The 15,848-nt window shown below is 40.7% G+C and overlaps 1 protein-coding gene across 5 annotated transcripts in view; it reads right to left on the reverse strand.

The window, feature by feature from the left end:
- CALD1 (caldesmon 1) overlaps positions 1 to 15,848 on the reverse strand; it is a 168,037-nt gene that overhangs the window by 20,441 nt on the left and 131,748 nt on the right. For 4 of the 5 annotated variants that reach the window (XM_025045897.1, XM_015588348.2, XM_025045896.1 and 1 more), the window contains 4 exons: positions 11,699 to 12,665; positions 10,392 to 10,469; positions 5,332 to 5,477; positions 1,199 to 1,457 (listed from right to left, as the gene is read on the reverse strand). In XM_025045897.1, the coding sequence (XP_024901665.1) occupies positions 1,199 to 1,457; positions 5,332 to 5,477; positions 10,392 to 10,469; positions 11,699 to 12,665 (1,450 nt within the window). The remainder of the gene's footprint in view (positions 1 to 1,198; positions 1,458 to 5,331; positions 5,478 to 10,391; positions 10,470 to 11,698; positions 12,666 to 15,848) is intronic. The other variant, XM_006910504.3, reaches the window with a different exon arrangement.

Genomic DNA, 15,848 nt, shown 5'->3' on the forward strand with positions numbered 1-15,848 from the left:
CTTCAATTCGATCCCATTCTAATGATTCATTATGTCTTCATTGATCTTCTCCTCCTCTAATGACAACACTGACTATAACTACCACTTCCTGGGCTCCAGGCACTATTATGTACTGGGCATTGTGAATACCATGATCTAATTCATCATCACAACAATCCTGAAAGTAGATATTTTACAGATAAGGGAAAGAAGTCTCAGGGGAGTCCAGTAACTTTCCCAAACTTTCCACACAGTTCAGGGAATTTTTGTATAGGATCCACATCGAAAAGTCACTTAAAGTCAAATTTTTGTGTATTTTGAATGATGTCTCCTAAGATTACTGGGAAAAGCTCCAGGCTGAGTTGGAGAAGCTGGGTCCCAATACTGATTCTGTCACTCATTAGTCAAGAAACTTCACACAAGTCACTCAAAGTATTGGATTCCCGTTTTATCGTCTAAAAACTGAGAACAGAACAATAATGTTCCTCAGAATAAAAGGAAAGAATGTACCTTGTAAACGGAAGCAATGTAAGTTGTAGTTGGTTAAGAACTTTTTCAGTTTTCAAAATTAGCCCTATAGTGACTTTACTTGTTTTCAGTTTTCTCTTAAAAGACAGAACAAATTCATCTGCTCATAATTATTGGCTACCACTCATGACTACATTGTGTGTGTCCTAGGCACACAGCAGTGAACAAAGCCCTTACTGTCCCTGCTCATGAAATTCTAGTCTACTTACTCTTCCACTAAAAAAAAAAAACACACAAAAACCCCAAAACTATTTCCTAAAATCTTCTCTATAAAACCTCTTCAACTATCAAAAAACAACTATCATGTGACTTTGATTTTTATAGACTTTTCTTCCTTCTCTACTCTCTACTGTTCATCGAGGGACAATATAGGGTGATAGATTAAGACGAGTGGGACCTTGGGAAAATTATTAAAAAAAACAAAAACAAAAACCTCTCCATGCCTCAGTTTCTTCCTCTGTATCATGGGGATAAAGACTATCCACTCTCATGAGAATTGGATACATTAATATGGATAAAGGTTTTAAAACCATGCTTAGCACACAGCACAGTTTATTATTCTGAAAGCGTAAGAGTCCATGCTCAAAAGGGCAGCAGCAGTTCACCGGGGAAGAAATGACTTCCTGGGCTAGGGCGGTCACCAGAGACGCACTCAGGGACTTGGGGCGTCAGACGGGCTGGCCCTGCTTACCTCCTCTCTGACTTTTCGATCGGCTTCCTCCTGCTTCCTCCTCTGCTCCTCCTCCTCCAGAACCTTCCTTCGCTCCTCCCGCTTTTTCTTCAGCTCCTCGAGCTCCAGGGCTGCCTCCTGCTGCTTCTGTTTGAGCTTCTCGAACTCTTCGCTCTCGGTTTCCCCACGGCGGCGCCTCAGCTCCTCCAGGCGCTTGCCCGCTTCCACTTGGGACGCGCCCTCCGCCTCCTTGGCCTCGCCAGCCCTCCCTCCGGGACGGCTGGGAATGGGCGGGAATGCACAAGAGTTTGACACACGTCTGCCTTGCAGCCTCCCCTTGAGGGAGGGGATGTGGGTCTGCAGGGCTTTGCATCCATCCCACTCAGAGCTCTTCACAGCCCCTCCTTAGAGAGTGGGTCCTCACCCCAGCCCCAAGGGTTGGGTCCACCTGGAATCTCCAGGTCTGAATCAGAGTCCTTGCTCTGCCACTGACCCTGGGTTTCCTCAGGTGTACAATGGGGGCAACTAGGCGCTGTGGGTGGGATTGTAAAATGGTGCAATCACTATGGAAAACAGTAGGGAGATTCCTCAAAAAATTAAAAAATAGAACTACCATGTGACCCAGCAATCACACTTCTGGATATTTATCAGAAGAAAGTGAAAATACTGATCCGAAAAGATATCTGCACCCCCACGTTCATCGCAGCATTATTCCCGATACCCAAGATATGGAGACAATCTAGTGTCCACTGATGGATGGATAAAGAAAATATGGTGCATATGCAACCATGAAAAGAAGGAAATCTCATTTAAATACTTATTAACAAGTAGGGAGGGCACCCTTAACGAGATCTGAACATAGATGACCTACGTCCAACACTTTTTGCTAAGGAACAGATAGGTTATCACTGTCTACCATCATTTATTTCACGAAGTGAAATCACGTGGTGTTTCTAGCTCTGGAGCAAGAAGGAAGAATAAAACAGAAAATGAGTTCAAGACGACACAATTACCAATAGTGACCTTATGTGTACGTCTCATGCTTTTTAAACACTGAAGTCTTTCTGAATATACTGTGTCCTTTAGGATAATGCTTTTTCAAGCTGCAGCTCAACAACAACAACAACAACAACAACAAATAAACCCATTTAGTGGACTGTAATGAGCATTTAAAAACATGAGCTAGGAAGCATCAGAGTGCATTGCCCAGGGCAAAGGAAATGACCGTTTCTTGGCATGCTTGTTTCAGTTACATATGTAGATGTACACTGAGTCATGACGTAAAATTTATTCCTTACTAAAATTTATTCCTTACTAAGAGCTAAAAAAAATTCTAGGTTCTTTATGGTTAATGATGAACTCTTTTATTTTGAACTCAATCAAGGTCAGATGGTTCCTTAAAACTTGATGTTGCTTTTTCAGGGTCTCACATGTTTATAGGCTTGTGACCCCAGATAGGAAATCTCTCTCAGTTACTTTAAAGTCTTTCCATCTTCAGAGACATCGACTTTCTCTGTGTAGATCATGTTAGTGTTCACCTGCACTGGCAAAACACATGCCTATAGAAACTGCTATATTCCACTAGGTGTCGCTCAGTTCTCATTTTGGACATTTAAAATACCCACAATTAGGGGCCGATTAAATAAATTATGATATCTCCATCCGGTGGAACACCCTAACATCATTAATTGCAGGCTTATATTCATTAGTATAGGAGGCTGGCTAAGATACATTGTTATGCACAATGCAAGAATCAATTTAAAATGTAGATTTATGTTTATATTCACACATATCTATACTATATATATAGATATGCATGTCTATTTTGAATGTATATCATAAAGAATATCTGGAAAAATGTTACTCGTGGTTATCTTTGGGTGGTGGGTACTTATATTTATACTTCTATTTTCTGAATGTGTTATAACGAGTATATGTTTTCCTATAATCAGAAGAAAACTTTAATTCTCGCATTACAAAAATAAACAGAAAGCAAAACAAATCTTTGTTTTATACCTTCTGTAAAACCCTTAGTATAATCTGCCTCTATACATTTACTCCTTGAATTGAAACTTTTATGCCAGAGCAAACAATCGACTTATAAGAAAATAGGAATATCAAAGGGGGCAGTAATTAAATCAAACAAAAGGAGCTATGCTCAAAACAGGAACGAGAGTTTCGTCCGTTATCACCCTTGCCCAGATGTGCTGGCGCGCCCTCTGCATTAGGGTGCCACTAATATGAAAATTTCTTCTAGAAGGCTCTCTTTGCTATCCTTGGCTTCTTTAGGTGTAAGTCAAGATGAACATCAGAGCTTTCGCCATGAGGAACACAGCTTGTTTTCAGTTAGGCGAGTAGGCACTCGGCTAATCTAAATAGTAGCTCTTACTCCCTTCCCAGCTCCTCACTTCATAATTTTATGGAGCAAAACCAGGCAACTTTGCTTCTATCGGCACCGATTTCTAACTGAAACTGAAAATAACATATGTTGGCAGCTAAACGAAAACTAGTAATACGATGGCAGCTTGTTTCTGTCATTTTTTTTTTTCTGCCCAACGATGGAAAAATTAAAGTTAGAGTCACATTCGAGGGTTCTCAGAACTCTCGACCTGTTCGTTGTCCCCTCTGACTTTTCTCTTCAAATTACCCAGGCCTCGGGATTTTCACACAATGGGCATGTTACTTATTAATTGGAGCTTTGACTGAAGCTGGTTGGCAAGTTTGCTAATTAACCAAACTCTCTACTGACAGATTTTTAAAGCATTTTTCTCTTAACAAAAAAACGTACTCATATCCACAAAAGATATTTTAAACTATCAAACCATAAAACAATAATGTGATTGTCAGATAATGTTCATCAGACACTTTTCGGGAACTTGACCCCATTTTAGGGATCTAAAACATTAACCTACAGGCACGTGAATCAACTTGCTTTCTAGATCTTTCTATGAATTCCTGATAAACTCTTAATTTTCACATCTACTTTCTTGCCAGCTTAGGCTTTCTGTTGGAAAAATGTGAGTAGGTTTCTGCTCAAATTTTTGCATAGAGAAACTGTTTGAGAGCAATTACATTTAGCCTCTTTGAGGGGCTGGAAACATCCATCCTTAGTAGCTCTGCTCAATTCTGAATATTACAAAGGCTTCGTTGTGAAGAGAATATCCAACTTTTGCATGACACTTGCCTGGGGACTTTCTTATCTGAAAGTGTTCAGACGAATAGGGTCTACAGGAAAGGCTGCACGAGAATCCATGTTCCAAGGACCCAGACTATTTCCCAGAACATCTGGCACAGCAGCCAGTGACGTAACAGAGGGTGAAATCTGGTATCAGTGATCGAGGGGATTGTGCGTGCAGGAATGGGGCATGGAGAATCATGCAGCCAGGTATCTGTGGCAGGCTTATCTGAGCCCTTTTACAAAACTGGTGGGGAGCTCTCAGTGTTCAGTGTATCTGCGAGTGAGAATTCACACATATATACTTGTCTCTCTGTCCTAAAGTCAACCGCCCAGATTTTCAACATGATGCGAGTAAGGTGGGGTGAGGAGGGGAAGCTGAACCTATGCAAGAGAGTTTTCCATCAGGTATGAAATGGAGCATTAGTCCAGTGGCCTCTTCCTCCCTCTTGGAGATTCCAATACAATTTAACATCAAGCACTCTCAAAGTTCCGTGGTAAAGACATCTGATTAATTAGTTCAACCTGAAGTTTGCCAAGGCCAGAGAACAATCCCAGTTTTATGCAACATTTATTTGCAACCTTTAGAAAATACATTTCTGTCTCTTATGAAGTTGCCTGGACCAGATGGAGAGTGAATTAATGATATTAACCCCAGCCACGATGTTTCCTAATAAACTGATCATACGTGAATGTATTAGGTCAGGGAACAAAAACCTGGATGCCAAGCACGATCTACCTTGCTAAATGATGGGGAAAACGGATTAAACCTTGTCTGAGCAATGACTGCTGGTCTTCTGTTAGAGAGACTGATGGCCTGACCTGCTGACTGAGTATCTCTAAGACAATGGCCAATGAGCTCACGGTAAAAGTATGTTGCCTGTTTAGCACATTTCTGTCTGGAGGCACAGGATAGGGAGACTATTTTTTTCCCCCCACATGTGAGCACAGTCACTGTTGATGAGTCATGACTTCTTACCTGAAAGTATTCTCAGTGTGTTTAAGTTTGTGGGTCACGAATTCTCCATTCTGCGACTTGACTTCTGTGAATCCCTTCTTTCCATCCAAGAAGCTCTTAACATCTTCCCTGGGCTCTTTGTCCTTTTTCATCTTCTCATCTTTGATCTAACCAACGGTACACGTCAGGAAGAAACATAACAATAAAAATCTTATTAGGTTTTGGTTGGTTATCACCAAATAAGATCCCAGATTGTGAGGAAGCCAGACAACTCAGAAGTAAAACAACCCGTGATGTGGTAGAGACAGTCAGAAGAAATTCTTAGAGCATGAGCTATGGTTCTCCAGCCTCTGAGCAAAGACCTTGACCACAATTTCAGGAGGTCAAGATCATCCCTGATTTCACTGGGGTTTTATTTTTAAAAGCAGTGGAGGTGTTACCGTTTGGAAACCATTATGTTCTGGGAAGGCCGCATGAGTGGTTGTTTGCAGTTCCCAGTGGGAAGGGCGATTATTAGGGTGGCCTTGATGGGAAAATGCCCAGGGTACTTGGACAAGTTTCTTCTTGGATGGAGGACACAAACGTGTTGAGGAGAAAAGAAGAAGTAACGTACCAAGTTAGCCACATCTGCCCAGTCGATTCTGGCTGATGTCAGAGGATGATCACCCTAGTATTTTAATCAAGTAAGTAGCGAGGGTCTTGAGGACAGAAGACATAATACCTCTACCTGTAGGGGGATGACTCAGAGATCTGTGGAACATGTTTGTAGTCAACTAAAGCACTGAATTAGGATGGAATAGGAAATATTCCAGGGTTTACCTTGACCTCCACCGAAGGTAATAATTTAGTCTTCAGAAGTGGTTTTGTGATTGTTGGGGGAGGCAGAAGAAGGTGAAGAGCAGGTGTTAGCTTTAATGTTTTGGGGTTTTGGTTACAAGTTCCTCATGGTAACATAAGAAACTATATTAATGTAAACTGAATTTACATAGTTTGGGGGGTCAAGGAGTACAAATTACCTATATCATCTTACCCATTCTTAAAAAGTGAGTATAAAATGGGGGAGGTTCATTATTGCTCTTTTCAGACAGAGAAAGCACTAATGTTCTAAAGAAATCTACGGAGGAAGAGTGGGACAAAAGAACTTAGGGCTCTGGGTGCCGCCCAGATGGTCTCTCCTTATCTGATCACTCACCTCTTTCCAGCTATTTTTTCAGACTCTCTGAACATTTACTCCTAAAATACATGTTTTACTAAGCAGAGTATTTTTTTTTCCCCCCTCTTTACTGAATAGCCTTCCATATTCTTTCTTTGGGTATTATTTGACAAAATTACTACAGGTGGGCTATTCAGTACCATGTTGCCCTAATTAGCTAAAACTTTAATCTTTCTCCAAGGGGTGTATGACTAGGATATCCCTTGGACATGCCGAAGAGGGAAACTGTTGTTTTGCCATGCTGAGAACTTTGTCTAGAAGTCAGGAAACCTGGGTTTGGGTTCCCATGCTGTCTACAAACTAGCGGTGTTACTTCGATTAAGTCACCTAACTTCTCTAGGATGTGGGCTCCATGTACAGAAAAAGAGGAGATTGGACTAGATGACCCCTTGCTAATTCTTCATCCTTTCATTTCCCTCTTGGCTTCTGATTTGTCATGAGAGGCTACAGAGAAGAGAAGGAAGCTCTTGGCTTGTCCCACAACCTGATCGTGGGTCCTTGGTGGCTATCCTTGCCCAATCATAAATCGAGATTTATGTAGGAACAGGCAGGGTCTAGTCTCATCTTGGCCTACTGTTGCTGGATGTAGCCCCAGAAACCATGGACTGGATTTTATATCCTGGTTAAGAAGTATCTGGGGATACAAATTTGGGGGGTGAGGGATTCCCGTTTCAGAAAACCTGTGAAACAAATTCTGAGTCAAATATCGATTTGTGGAATAGTATGCAAATATGAAATTCCCTTTAACTAATTTCTCCTATTTTGGAGTCGGAGATATTTCCATTTTTTCCAAATGCATTATCTGATTTACTGACCCCAAATGTGTGTAAAATAGATTCATAAAACAATATATGTTTAACGGAGGAAAAATCCCCCTTTTCTTCAAACTCTGCCTTTATTGGCAAAGGTTATGGTGGGTAATATGCTTATATTCTCTTTAGAAGACTTTCGTTGAAAATTTCCAAATGAAGTAATGATAATTTGAGTTTGCAAGTTATTTTGAGAAATGAATAAAGTAATTCCATAACGCCTTTGGAACACAGTGGATTGGATTCTATAGCAGATTTAGCCCATGCTCATGGAAGTCTGAGCCCCTTGGGGAAAGCATTAGATCTTCTAGGTCAGAATATTACCCTAAAGAAAATCTGTGCTGATGGATTAATAGGTAGTAGCCAATTACTAAAAGAGTTAATGTGCTTCACAGACAGATAAAATTAGTATATGAAAGGCTCTGGCCAAATGTGATTATTTAGATAAAAATGGATATTTGGGATATCCACTGAGATAATTCATGGGTGGGTGTGTGTGTGGTGGGGAGCGGGGGGGCGTGTGGGGGGAAGAATTCCAGTGACACAATCTTGTGTCAGAGAAACATTCAAAACGTCAAGTGAGCAGGTCATAAAGGACTGAGCTGTCAGTCTTGTAGTGTATTGCTTTGCGTTATTTGATTCCAGAATAGTGACAAAAACTGGTGTGAGCTGCCGTATTTCAGATTAGGTGTAATGCACTTTTGTTAGACTCAGAAGACCGAATTCCTTTCGTGGGTCCAATGCCTATCTAATGAATGTCCATGCTACTGAAAGTTTGGTCCACGGATACCACGGACCTCACCAGGAAGCTCAGACTCCACCTCGGAGACACCGAGTCAGATCCTGCATTTCATAAGCTTCCAGGCGATTTGCATGAACACCAGCATTGGGCAGCTTTGGAGTAGATGCATGAATGTCCGTTTCAATATTATATGAACAACTCTGCTGGAAACTGTTTTTCTGTTTGAGGCTGGGGGAAAAGAATTCCTCCAGGGTGAAGAACTAAAAAGAAGCATTTTATAGCGAGAGAGGAGAAAAAGAAAAGTTTCGGGGCTGGTGATCATCTGCGATCCATTGCCACAGAGTTAAACTGCAGTGGGAGAAAGAAGGTGTTTTGTAAGGTATCGGGGCGACTTCTGGAAAGGTTTTTTCTAAAAGGGCTTATGTAATGTTTATGTTTACTTGTGGTTGACTGATCTTGCGTAGCTCCTTGAAAGAAAAGGCTTTTTTTTTTTTTTTTTTAACGAAAAGGCGGGGAAAAGAAGGAGTGTTTAAAATGGCTAAATCATGTAAAATTCGATTTAAACTTGTCTGCATAAAGCAACCACACAACTAATTGGAGAAGGGACAACTTAGTCATTCAACTAGTAATTTATGTACACAATGTAAAACAGGAATGAGATTTTTTTTTAAGCCTGCGTTGAGGAGCTGATCTGGCCTTGTGTGAAAAAAAGAGGCCAGGAGTTTTGGGACATTGGAATGTGCTTTAGGGCAAAAAGGGCAAGAGGAAGGTCTGAAATTACACCATGGGCACGGTTGAACTGGGGCCTTGTCTGGAAAGAGGAAAAAGGGTGATTTGGATGATGGCTGGTGAGCTCTTTCCAGCTCATGGGCACAATACACAGACACAGATGATTTGGTCATTAAAAACAAATCACACCTTAGTGAACGGAATTAAATTTTAAATATAGACCTCAAACAGTGCTTTTTCAGCTTCCCTTCCCCCATATAAACTTAATTACTGAGTTACGATTTCATGCCCTCCCTTTTCTGTAGTTAAAGGTATTCACCACGAAACACTAACTTCAGAGGAGTCCATTTAATACATTTCTGTTTGAATTTAGTTCCAGGGTAACTTTCATTTTTTGTAGATGAATTTGTAGCGTTCTTTGGTAACTAAATGAGAACAGTGTCTCTCAACATGTTCAATCATTTCCTCAACTGCCTCATTTGAGCCAAATTCAAGTTTTTCGGTTATTAGCATTTACACTTTCTCCTTCCTTTAAATGGGCAGGGTTCACATTCAATTTTCACTCCCAAGTTCTATGAGAAGCAAGGAGGAACATTTATCTTAAACAAAATAAATATATCACGAACTAGAGATTTTACTTTTTATGTGAATCTCATGAAAAAGCATTTAAGCAAGTAACCATCTTCCTATTGAATCTGGTTATCAATTGTCTAATTATGGATTTTTCTGTTTCTTAATATATGTCGCAATGGGCAGAAAAATGTAGCAAGAGCCCGTTTGAATAGCTATGTCAGTCCCACGGACAAAATAATTCAAGTGTTCTTACTTTGATAATTTAGTTTCACTGTGTTGGAGTACTTTGAACTTACTAGATATTGTCGCAGTTTCTAAGATTACTTGTGGCTAACGTAAGCACAATAGTTAATCAAAGTCAGGCTTTCTGATGTGGCATTTTGATTCTGTCAGATCATGACATTCTCTCTGCTGCAGCCACTGGTCCACTTATTTGTTTACTTACCTCTGGTCAAACACCCTGGCACCAGCTCCTGTGTGTGCCTCGGAAATGCAATGCAGAACATTTTGCCAAATTTTTCTTTTGAAAACCAAATATCGTCTTCAGTTCATCAAATTTTCTACTGAGATGTGTGGGGGTGTTTTTCCTTTGAGAAGTTAAATCATTAATCAAGGGCAGTTGGGAAAAGTTCATGATAGAAATGAAAGTAGGATGGCTCAAGGGAAAAAAAAATAGCAATTAGAAGAGTAGAAAGCGGGAAAGATTGATCGGAGGAGTGTTTTTCAAGCTTTTTGGCTGTGACCCACATTAAGAAAGACAATTTGTATCACAATACAATACTTACTGCCTGCAATGCCTCTAATATTGTATCTATTCTATTTTTTTAAAATGCTGATTGACACATTTAACTAATTTTGAGATGCTCTAAGTTGATTTCACCATTCAATGAATCATGAGTCATGGCTTGAAAAACACTGGATTAGAGGTTACGATTTTGAGATCATCAGATCTGAAGTGTCACGGAACACTGCTCGTTGTTGCTTTATGATTAGGTTATTTCTCAATAATATTTACCTCTTCTTTTTTGAACGTAGGCTTGTCTTCTTGGGATTTTTCTCTCTTAGGTTGCACTTTAGCCCCCTTTTCTTCTTCCTTTTTATTTTCAAGAATGGGAAGGTCACTTATTTAAAAGAAGACCTTTCCAGCTCTTTCTAGAGTGAGAGGGTGCTCAGGTCACTTGACGTGTGGTGTGAGATGACTTCTCTTTTGCTGTCTCAGTGCTCAAGTGTCCCCCTGTGCCAGTGGTGGTAGACAGCGGCCTGGCATATTTTCTTCCCACCCCAATTTTTTCTTATGTGCCTGCCATCATGCTCCCTGAAATCTCGCGTGACCGGGTGCTTTCTTGTGCGTGTTTACAAACCTCGTGTGTGGCTTGGTGCATTTGCTTCCCTGATCATGAGCCCCTTGTAAAAAGCAGGAGTGAAAGACAACTTCAGTGCATTGCAGACTTACTGATAGAGTAAATAAGGTGGACTTGCATGGAAGGTGAACATGCAAGCAGGTGGTGAAGTACAGTGCTTTTGAATGCAGCCTTGCAGACAGAAAAAACCCAGAGCTTACAAATATTCTCCGCCCCCACCATTTCCATCCTTCTTCAAGCTACATGAATTTGTTTGTGTCATCCAGATGGTAAAAGAAGCGAACTGTATGCTCTTAATTATCAGTCAATTATAAACCGATGCCTCCCCAGATGAATGGCTTTCTGCAAGTCTACATCAAGCTCAGGTCTACATGACGGCAAATCATGGTTCTGACATTTTCAATAAAAGGTCCAAATTGGCTTCTTTCCCTCCTTTATTGCCAGTTAATTTGGAGGGGTTTATTGTTGCCTTCTTAAAATGCTATTTCTGACCACGATTCTTCTTTGCCAGTTTCCCACCCCAATGTTTATAATTTTTCGTTAAATGCCAAACCCATGGCTCAGGCGAGGAGTTAAAATCCTCTTGCCTCATGTAGGCCTTTGGATAGAGAGAAGGCGTTAAAAGGAATGAGTTTAGATGCAGGTGGAGAATCGCAGGTCAACACAACACCACCTCATTTATCATCTCTGGCTTAAGTCATTTTTCTGGTGTTCATAACAAGCAAGGCCAGAGCAATTCATTTCTCTCTGGTTGTCCCAGTAAATTTGGCTGACTGAATATTTAGCCATCAATCGACTGCTTCATGCTCGTCTATTGCTATGGCCTGAACAAATGAACAGCGTGTCAAATGACCAAGCACGTGGGATTGTGGGAACGCGGCCGCAGTCCCAGATCGGATTGTGCATTACATTTCTCACAAGTCACAGGCATCACACATGTGGTGCAAAATGTTTACCGTACCTGTTTTTTCTGGACAGCTGTCTGACGTTTATCTTCTTGTCCTTTCTTTTCATGGACCCATTTCCTTTCTATTTTTCCTTCTACCTCTTCCCCTTTTATCTTTTTCTCGGGCACCTCACTCTTCTCTTCTAGCTGCTTTGCCCGTTTTTGCTCTTCTAGCTGATCTTTCTCTTCCTCCTCCGCCTTTGCCCGCCTCTCCTCTGCGGCTCTTCTCTCTCTCTCCTTCGCCCTTTCTCTCTCTTCCGCCTCCCTTCTTTCTCTCTCTTGTCTTTCTCTCTCTCTCTCTGCTGCTTTTTCTTCAGCTTCAAGTCGTGCTTTCTCCTCCGCTATCTTTTGGTCTTGCTCAGCTTTCATTCTTTCTCTTTCTTCTGCTTCCAACCTGATCCTCTCTGCCTCCATCCTTTCCCTTTCTTCCTCCATCTTTTCATCACTGATCATCTCCTCTGAACCTTGCTCCCTCTCCTCTGTGTTAGGCCTGTCCGCACCCGTCTGCCCATTTTTCAATGCCACGCCCATGGTTTCCTCTTGGCGTTCTGTTGTTTTTTCTTCTACCACCACCACCTCTACCTGATTTTCCTTGATGCTCCCTGGCTTTGGCTTCTCTTCTTCCTCTCCCTCCTTTTCTTTTTCGTCTTTCTTGTTCTCTTCAGCAACCCTCCAGTCGTTCTTCTGGTAGGACTTCGTGACTATTTCTGTTTCCTCTATCTCGTATCTTTCTTGGCGACTTTCACTGATTTCTTCCTTCTCTGCATGTTCGTTTTCTTCTGTGTCGTTTTGCGTTCTTCTGCTTGGTAGCGACAAACTTGCATCCGTTATTGTGGGGTCGAACTCCTTCTGCCGCTCCAGAGCTTCTTGGAGGCGTTTTTGGCGTCTCTCCTCCCGCCGAGCCAGGCGCTCCAGGAACGCGGCCTCGTCGTCGCCCTCCACCTGAGTGTTCGCCGTGGTTGTCTTGACCTCGTCAGGCACACTGTACGACAGAAACGACAACGCCAAAGGCAGCGTGCTGATTAACCTGTCAGTTGGAGTCACGTAGCCTGATCCGTACGGGAACTATAGCGGAGGCTGGCAGTACCACGCCATGTATATCCCCTCCGCCTTAGCATAGTACTATGGGTCTGCCTGGCTTTTACCTGACAGCTATGCAAATCTTTGACCTTGATCATTCTCTGGCCACAGGAGTCTACTCGACATGCTGTGAGTATTAACGCTCTCTGGGAGCAGCCCTCAAAACAAAAACTGATGAGCATTAGTGTATAAATATCTCCGCTTCCCCTACCTTTTGAGTTGGATAACTCTGAGGCGCCCATGCCACCCTGGATCTTAGCGTTCCCAGTGGAGTTAAGCTCCAGATCCCCACAGTGGTCACCTGCTTGGTAAAGAAACCTTTATTTGGTTTCTTTCCCCTTCCTGTCTCACTCTGCCACACCACTGGGATCATTTTACAAATAAACTACATGTGTTAAAATTTGTGTTTCAGGATCTGCTTCTTAAAAAACTCAGTCTAAGACAAGGACCAAACTGACATAATGAATAAATTTCTCTAGCATTGTCTAGTATTTTCACAGGTCACCAAGTCATCAAGAATGCTTGAAGTGGATTTGTGGGACACGAAGTTCTTTGTGAGGAAGGGGGTGTATATTATAGGGTGGAAATGCTATACTTACACAGATGACCCCCATGATATAGACATGTAACTGTCTACTGCCATTCATGTTCTTCCCCCTGTAGTCACAGGAAGTGATTGCCAGTCAAGGATTATATTTTCTGCCCTCTCCTCTTCTTTGCATGTAGGTGGAGCCATGTGACCAATAATTCCCAATTGGATGTAAGTGGAATTGATGTGTCTAGACCAAGACAATTAAGAAGCAGAGGTGCATTCTCTATCCTCTCTCTCTGTCTGCTGGCTGGATCAGAGGACCCCAAAGCATTAAGAAATGACAGAGTCACAAGAGGAAAGAAAGTAGGTGATCAGTTCTACCTACTAGTCAGAGATAACCATACTGGGACTGACTGGTATGTGTTATTGCATTAAACTACTAAAATTTGGGGGCTCATTGTTATAGTAGCCCAAATTACCCTAACTAATATATACGCCATCTACACTCTGTCAAGATTTCCATGAATAAAAGGATCTTTTGCCCTTTCTATAGTAGGTGAAGAAGTTAAATTTGATGTTTATTTAAAAAGAAAAGAAAAATCTCTAAAATCCAAACTGTACCATGTTCATCACCTCATTCCCTATTGCAGGATGCTGTACACTGCCCGAGCCAGCGGTGTTGGTCTCCACTGGCAGGAAACAACCGGTCATGTGATACCGGGAACTGTGGCCAGAGTTGGAAGATTATGTTTTGCAATGTTTAGAAACTCCATCAAATTTCATGGTTCATACCGAACTTGGCCCTTTTGAAGTTCAAGTTCACTTAATTTTGGAAAAACACGTTTCACATTTAACGACAAGAAAGAGCAGAGTAAAGGCTAGATGTTAAACTTTCTTGGCCTTAAAGGCTGCTACAGGACACTGTCTCCATGAATTAGACATAAAAGGATTAAATTTCTCTGAAAATACAAATAGTTTAGAATTTAAGGGGAATGTCTCTATATATAGGCATTTGGATCAACTTAATTCAAATAATTTTTAAAAGGTATCCCAAATTCTAAAGCGCTAGCCAGATGAAAGTACTCTTGAGTTAAGAAACCAACAGACTATTGAAACTGTCTTTGCCTGTTTATAAATCTTACAGCAATCATCAGCAGAAGTTAAGTACCAGTAAGGTTGTTTATATTTCAGAGGTAAATCACATGTTCTCAGATCTTAATATGCTTTAGTGAAAAAAAAAAAAAAAGAACTTTATGTTCCATTAACAGCATGAAATAAAACTACTAATAATAAAATATGAGAAAAGAAGAGAAACACAATAGGAGAAAGATTTTAAAAGTAAGAAAACTATAGACCACGAGTAACTTCTTTAGCCGTTGCTGATCACTCACTGATAACCAGATTCAGGAAAGGCCTCAGAATGCTATTTTTAAGCTCAAGGGGGAAAAGGCAGTGAGACTATACAGCTCTCCTCTGTAAAACTCTGATACCATCTTCCCAATGATTGTTAAAATTAGGTGCTTACTATGGGCAAGGCACTGTGCGTTTTACATGTTTATTGTCTCATTTAAATTTAACAACATTCCTAAGAGAAAGGTATAATTTTTGTTTCCACTTAAGTGAAGAAATATGCTTAGCGAAAGGCTGGCCTGGGATTCAAAGCCAAGTAGTGAACCCTGGAGAACATATATATCTCCTTTGCTATGCTCTTCCCTAACTGGTAATCTAATTACCAAGTGACAAGGTCTCTATTTATCCACTTAGCCAATAAGCTTTTTTTTATTGAATTCATCCTGTCTGCCATCATTTTCAAGACTGCTTTCAGAAACCTTCTGTGTACCCACTCAAATTTGGGCTAAAAAGACCAGAACTCTTTTCCTTCAGAATTTTCTAGATAGATTAAATTAAAGGAACTATCGACAATGTCCTCTCAACACACACAAAATAAAAAACACACTAAAACCAAAACCACTCACAAGATCTTTTGTGGTGATTTCATTATATTTAATCAAGTCATGGTTGTACATTAAAATTAATTTTTTTTTCTCCACTTTCCCCAAATAGCCTCATCTTTTCTACACCTTACGGCATATAAGTGACACATACTAACCATTAGCATAATGGACTGTGTGAACTTACATGCGTGAACTTATAAAAGCTCTTTTTGAAAAAGTTGAAACTATTAAGTGGTCTCTCTTAATAGACTTCCCTGATTTCGACCAGGGCTTGTGTAAAAAAAAATGTATTTGTAAACTCATAAGCTTGTTTGAATAATTACGTTAAATTAAACAGGATTCTGCACCTGCTGATCAGAGAATATGATCCAGTCTATATATCAGGAAAAATCAGACATTTGCAATTCATGCCTGACTTTCAAATTCAGGTATCATTTGCTACTGGTAGGCACAGAGGCCTATTAAACTAATAACTCTTCAGCTCCAAACTGATAGCAATAGCCTGAAGAATGAATGTAAATAGTTCGCCTTATTTAAAAATATAACCTACTATACTTAATAAATTTTTAAAAATTACTAGGTTATAAAATACAATTCT

This window comes from Pteropus alecto, unplaced genomic scaffold, assembly GCF_000325575.1.
Source record: "Pteropus alecto unplaced genomic scaffold, ASM32557v1 scaffold22, whole genome shotgun sequence".
Classification (NCBI taxonomy): Eukaryota; Metazoa; Chordata; class Mammalia; order Chiroptera; family Pteropodidae; genus Pteropus; species Pteropus alecto.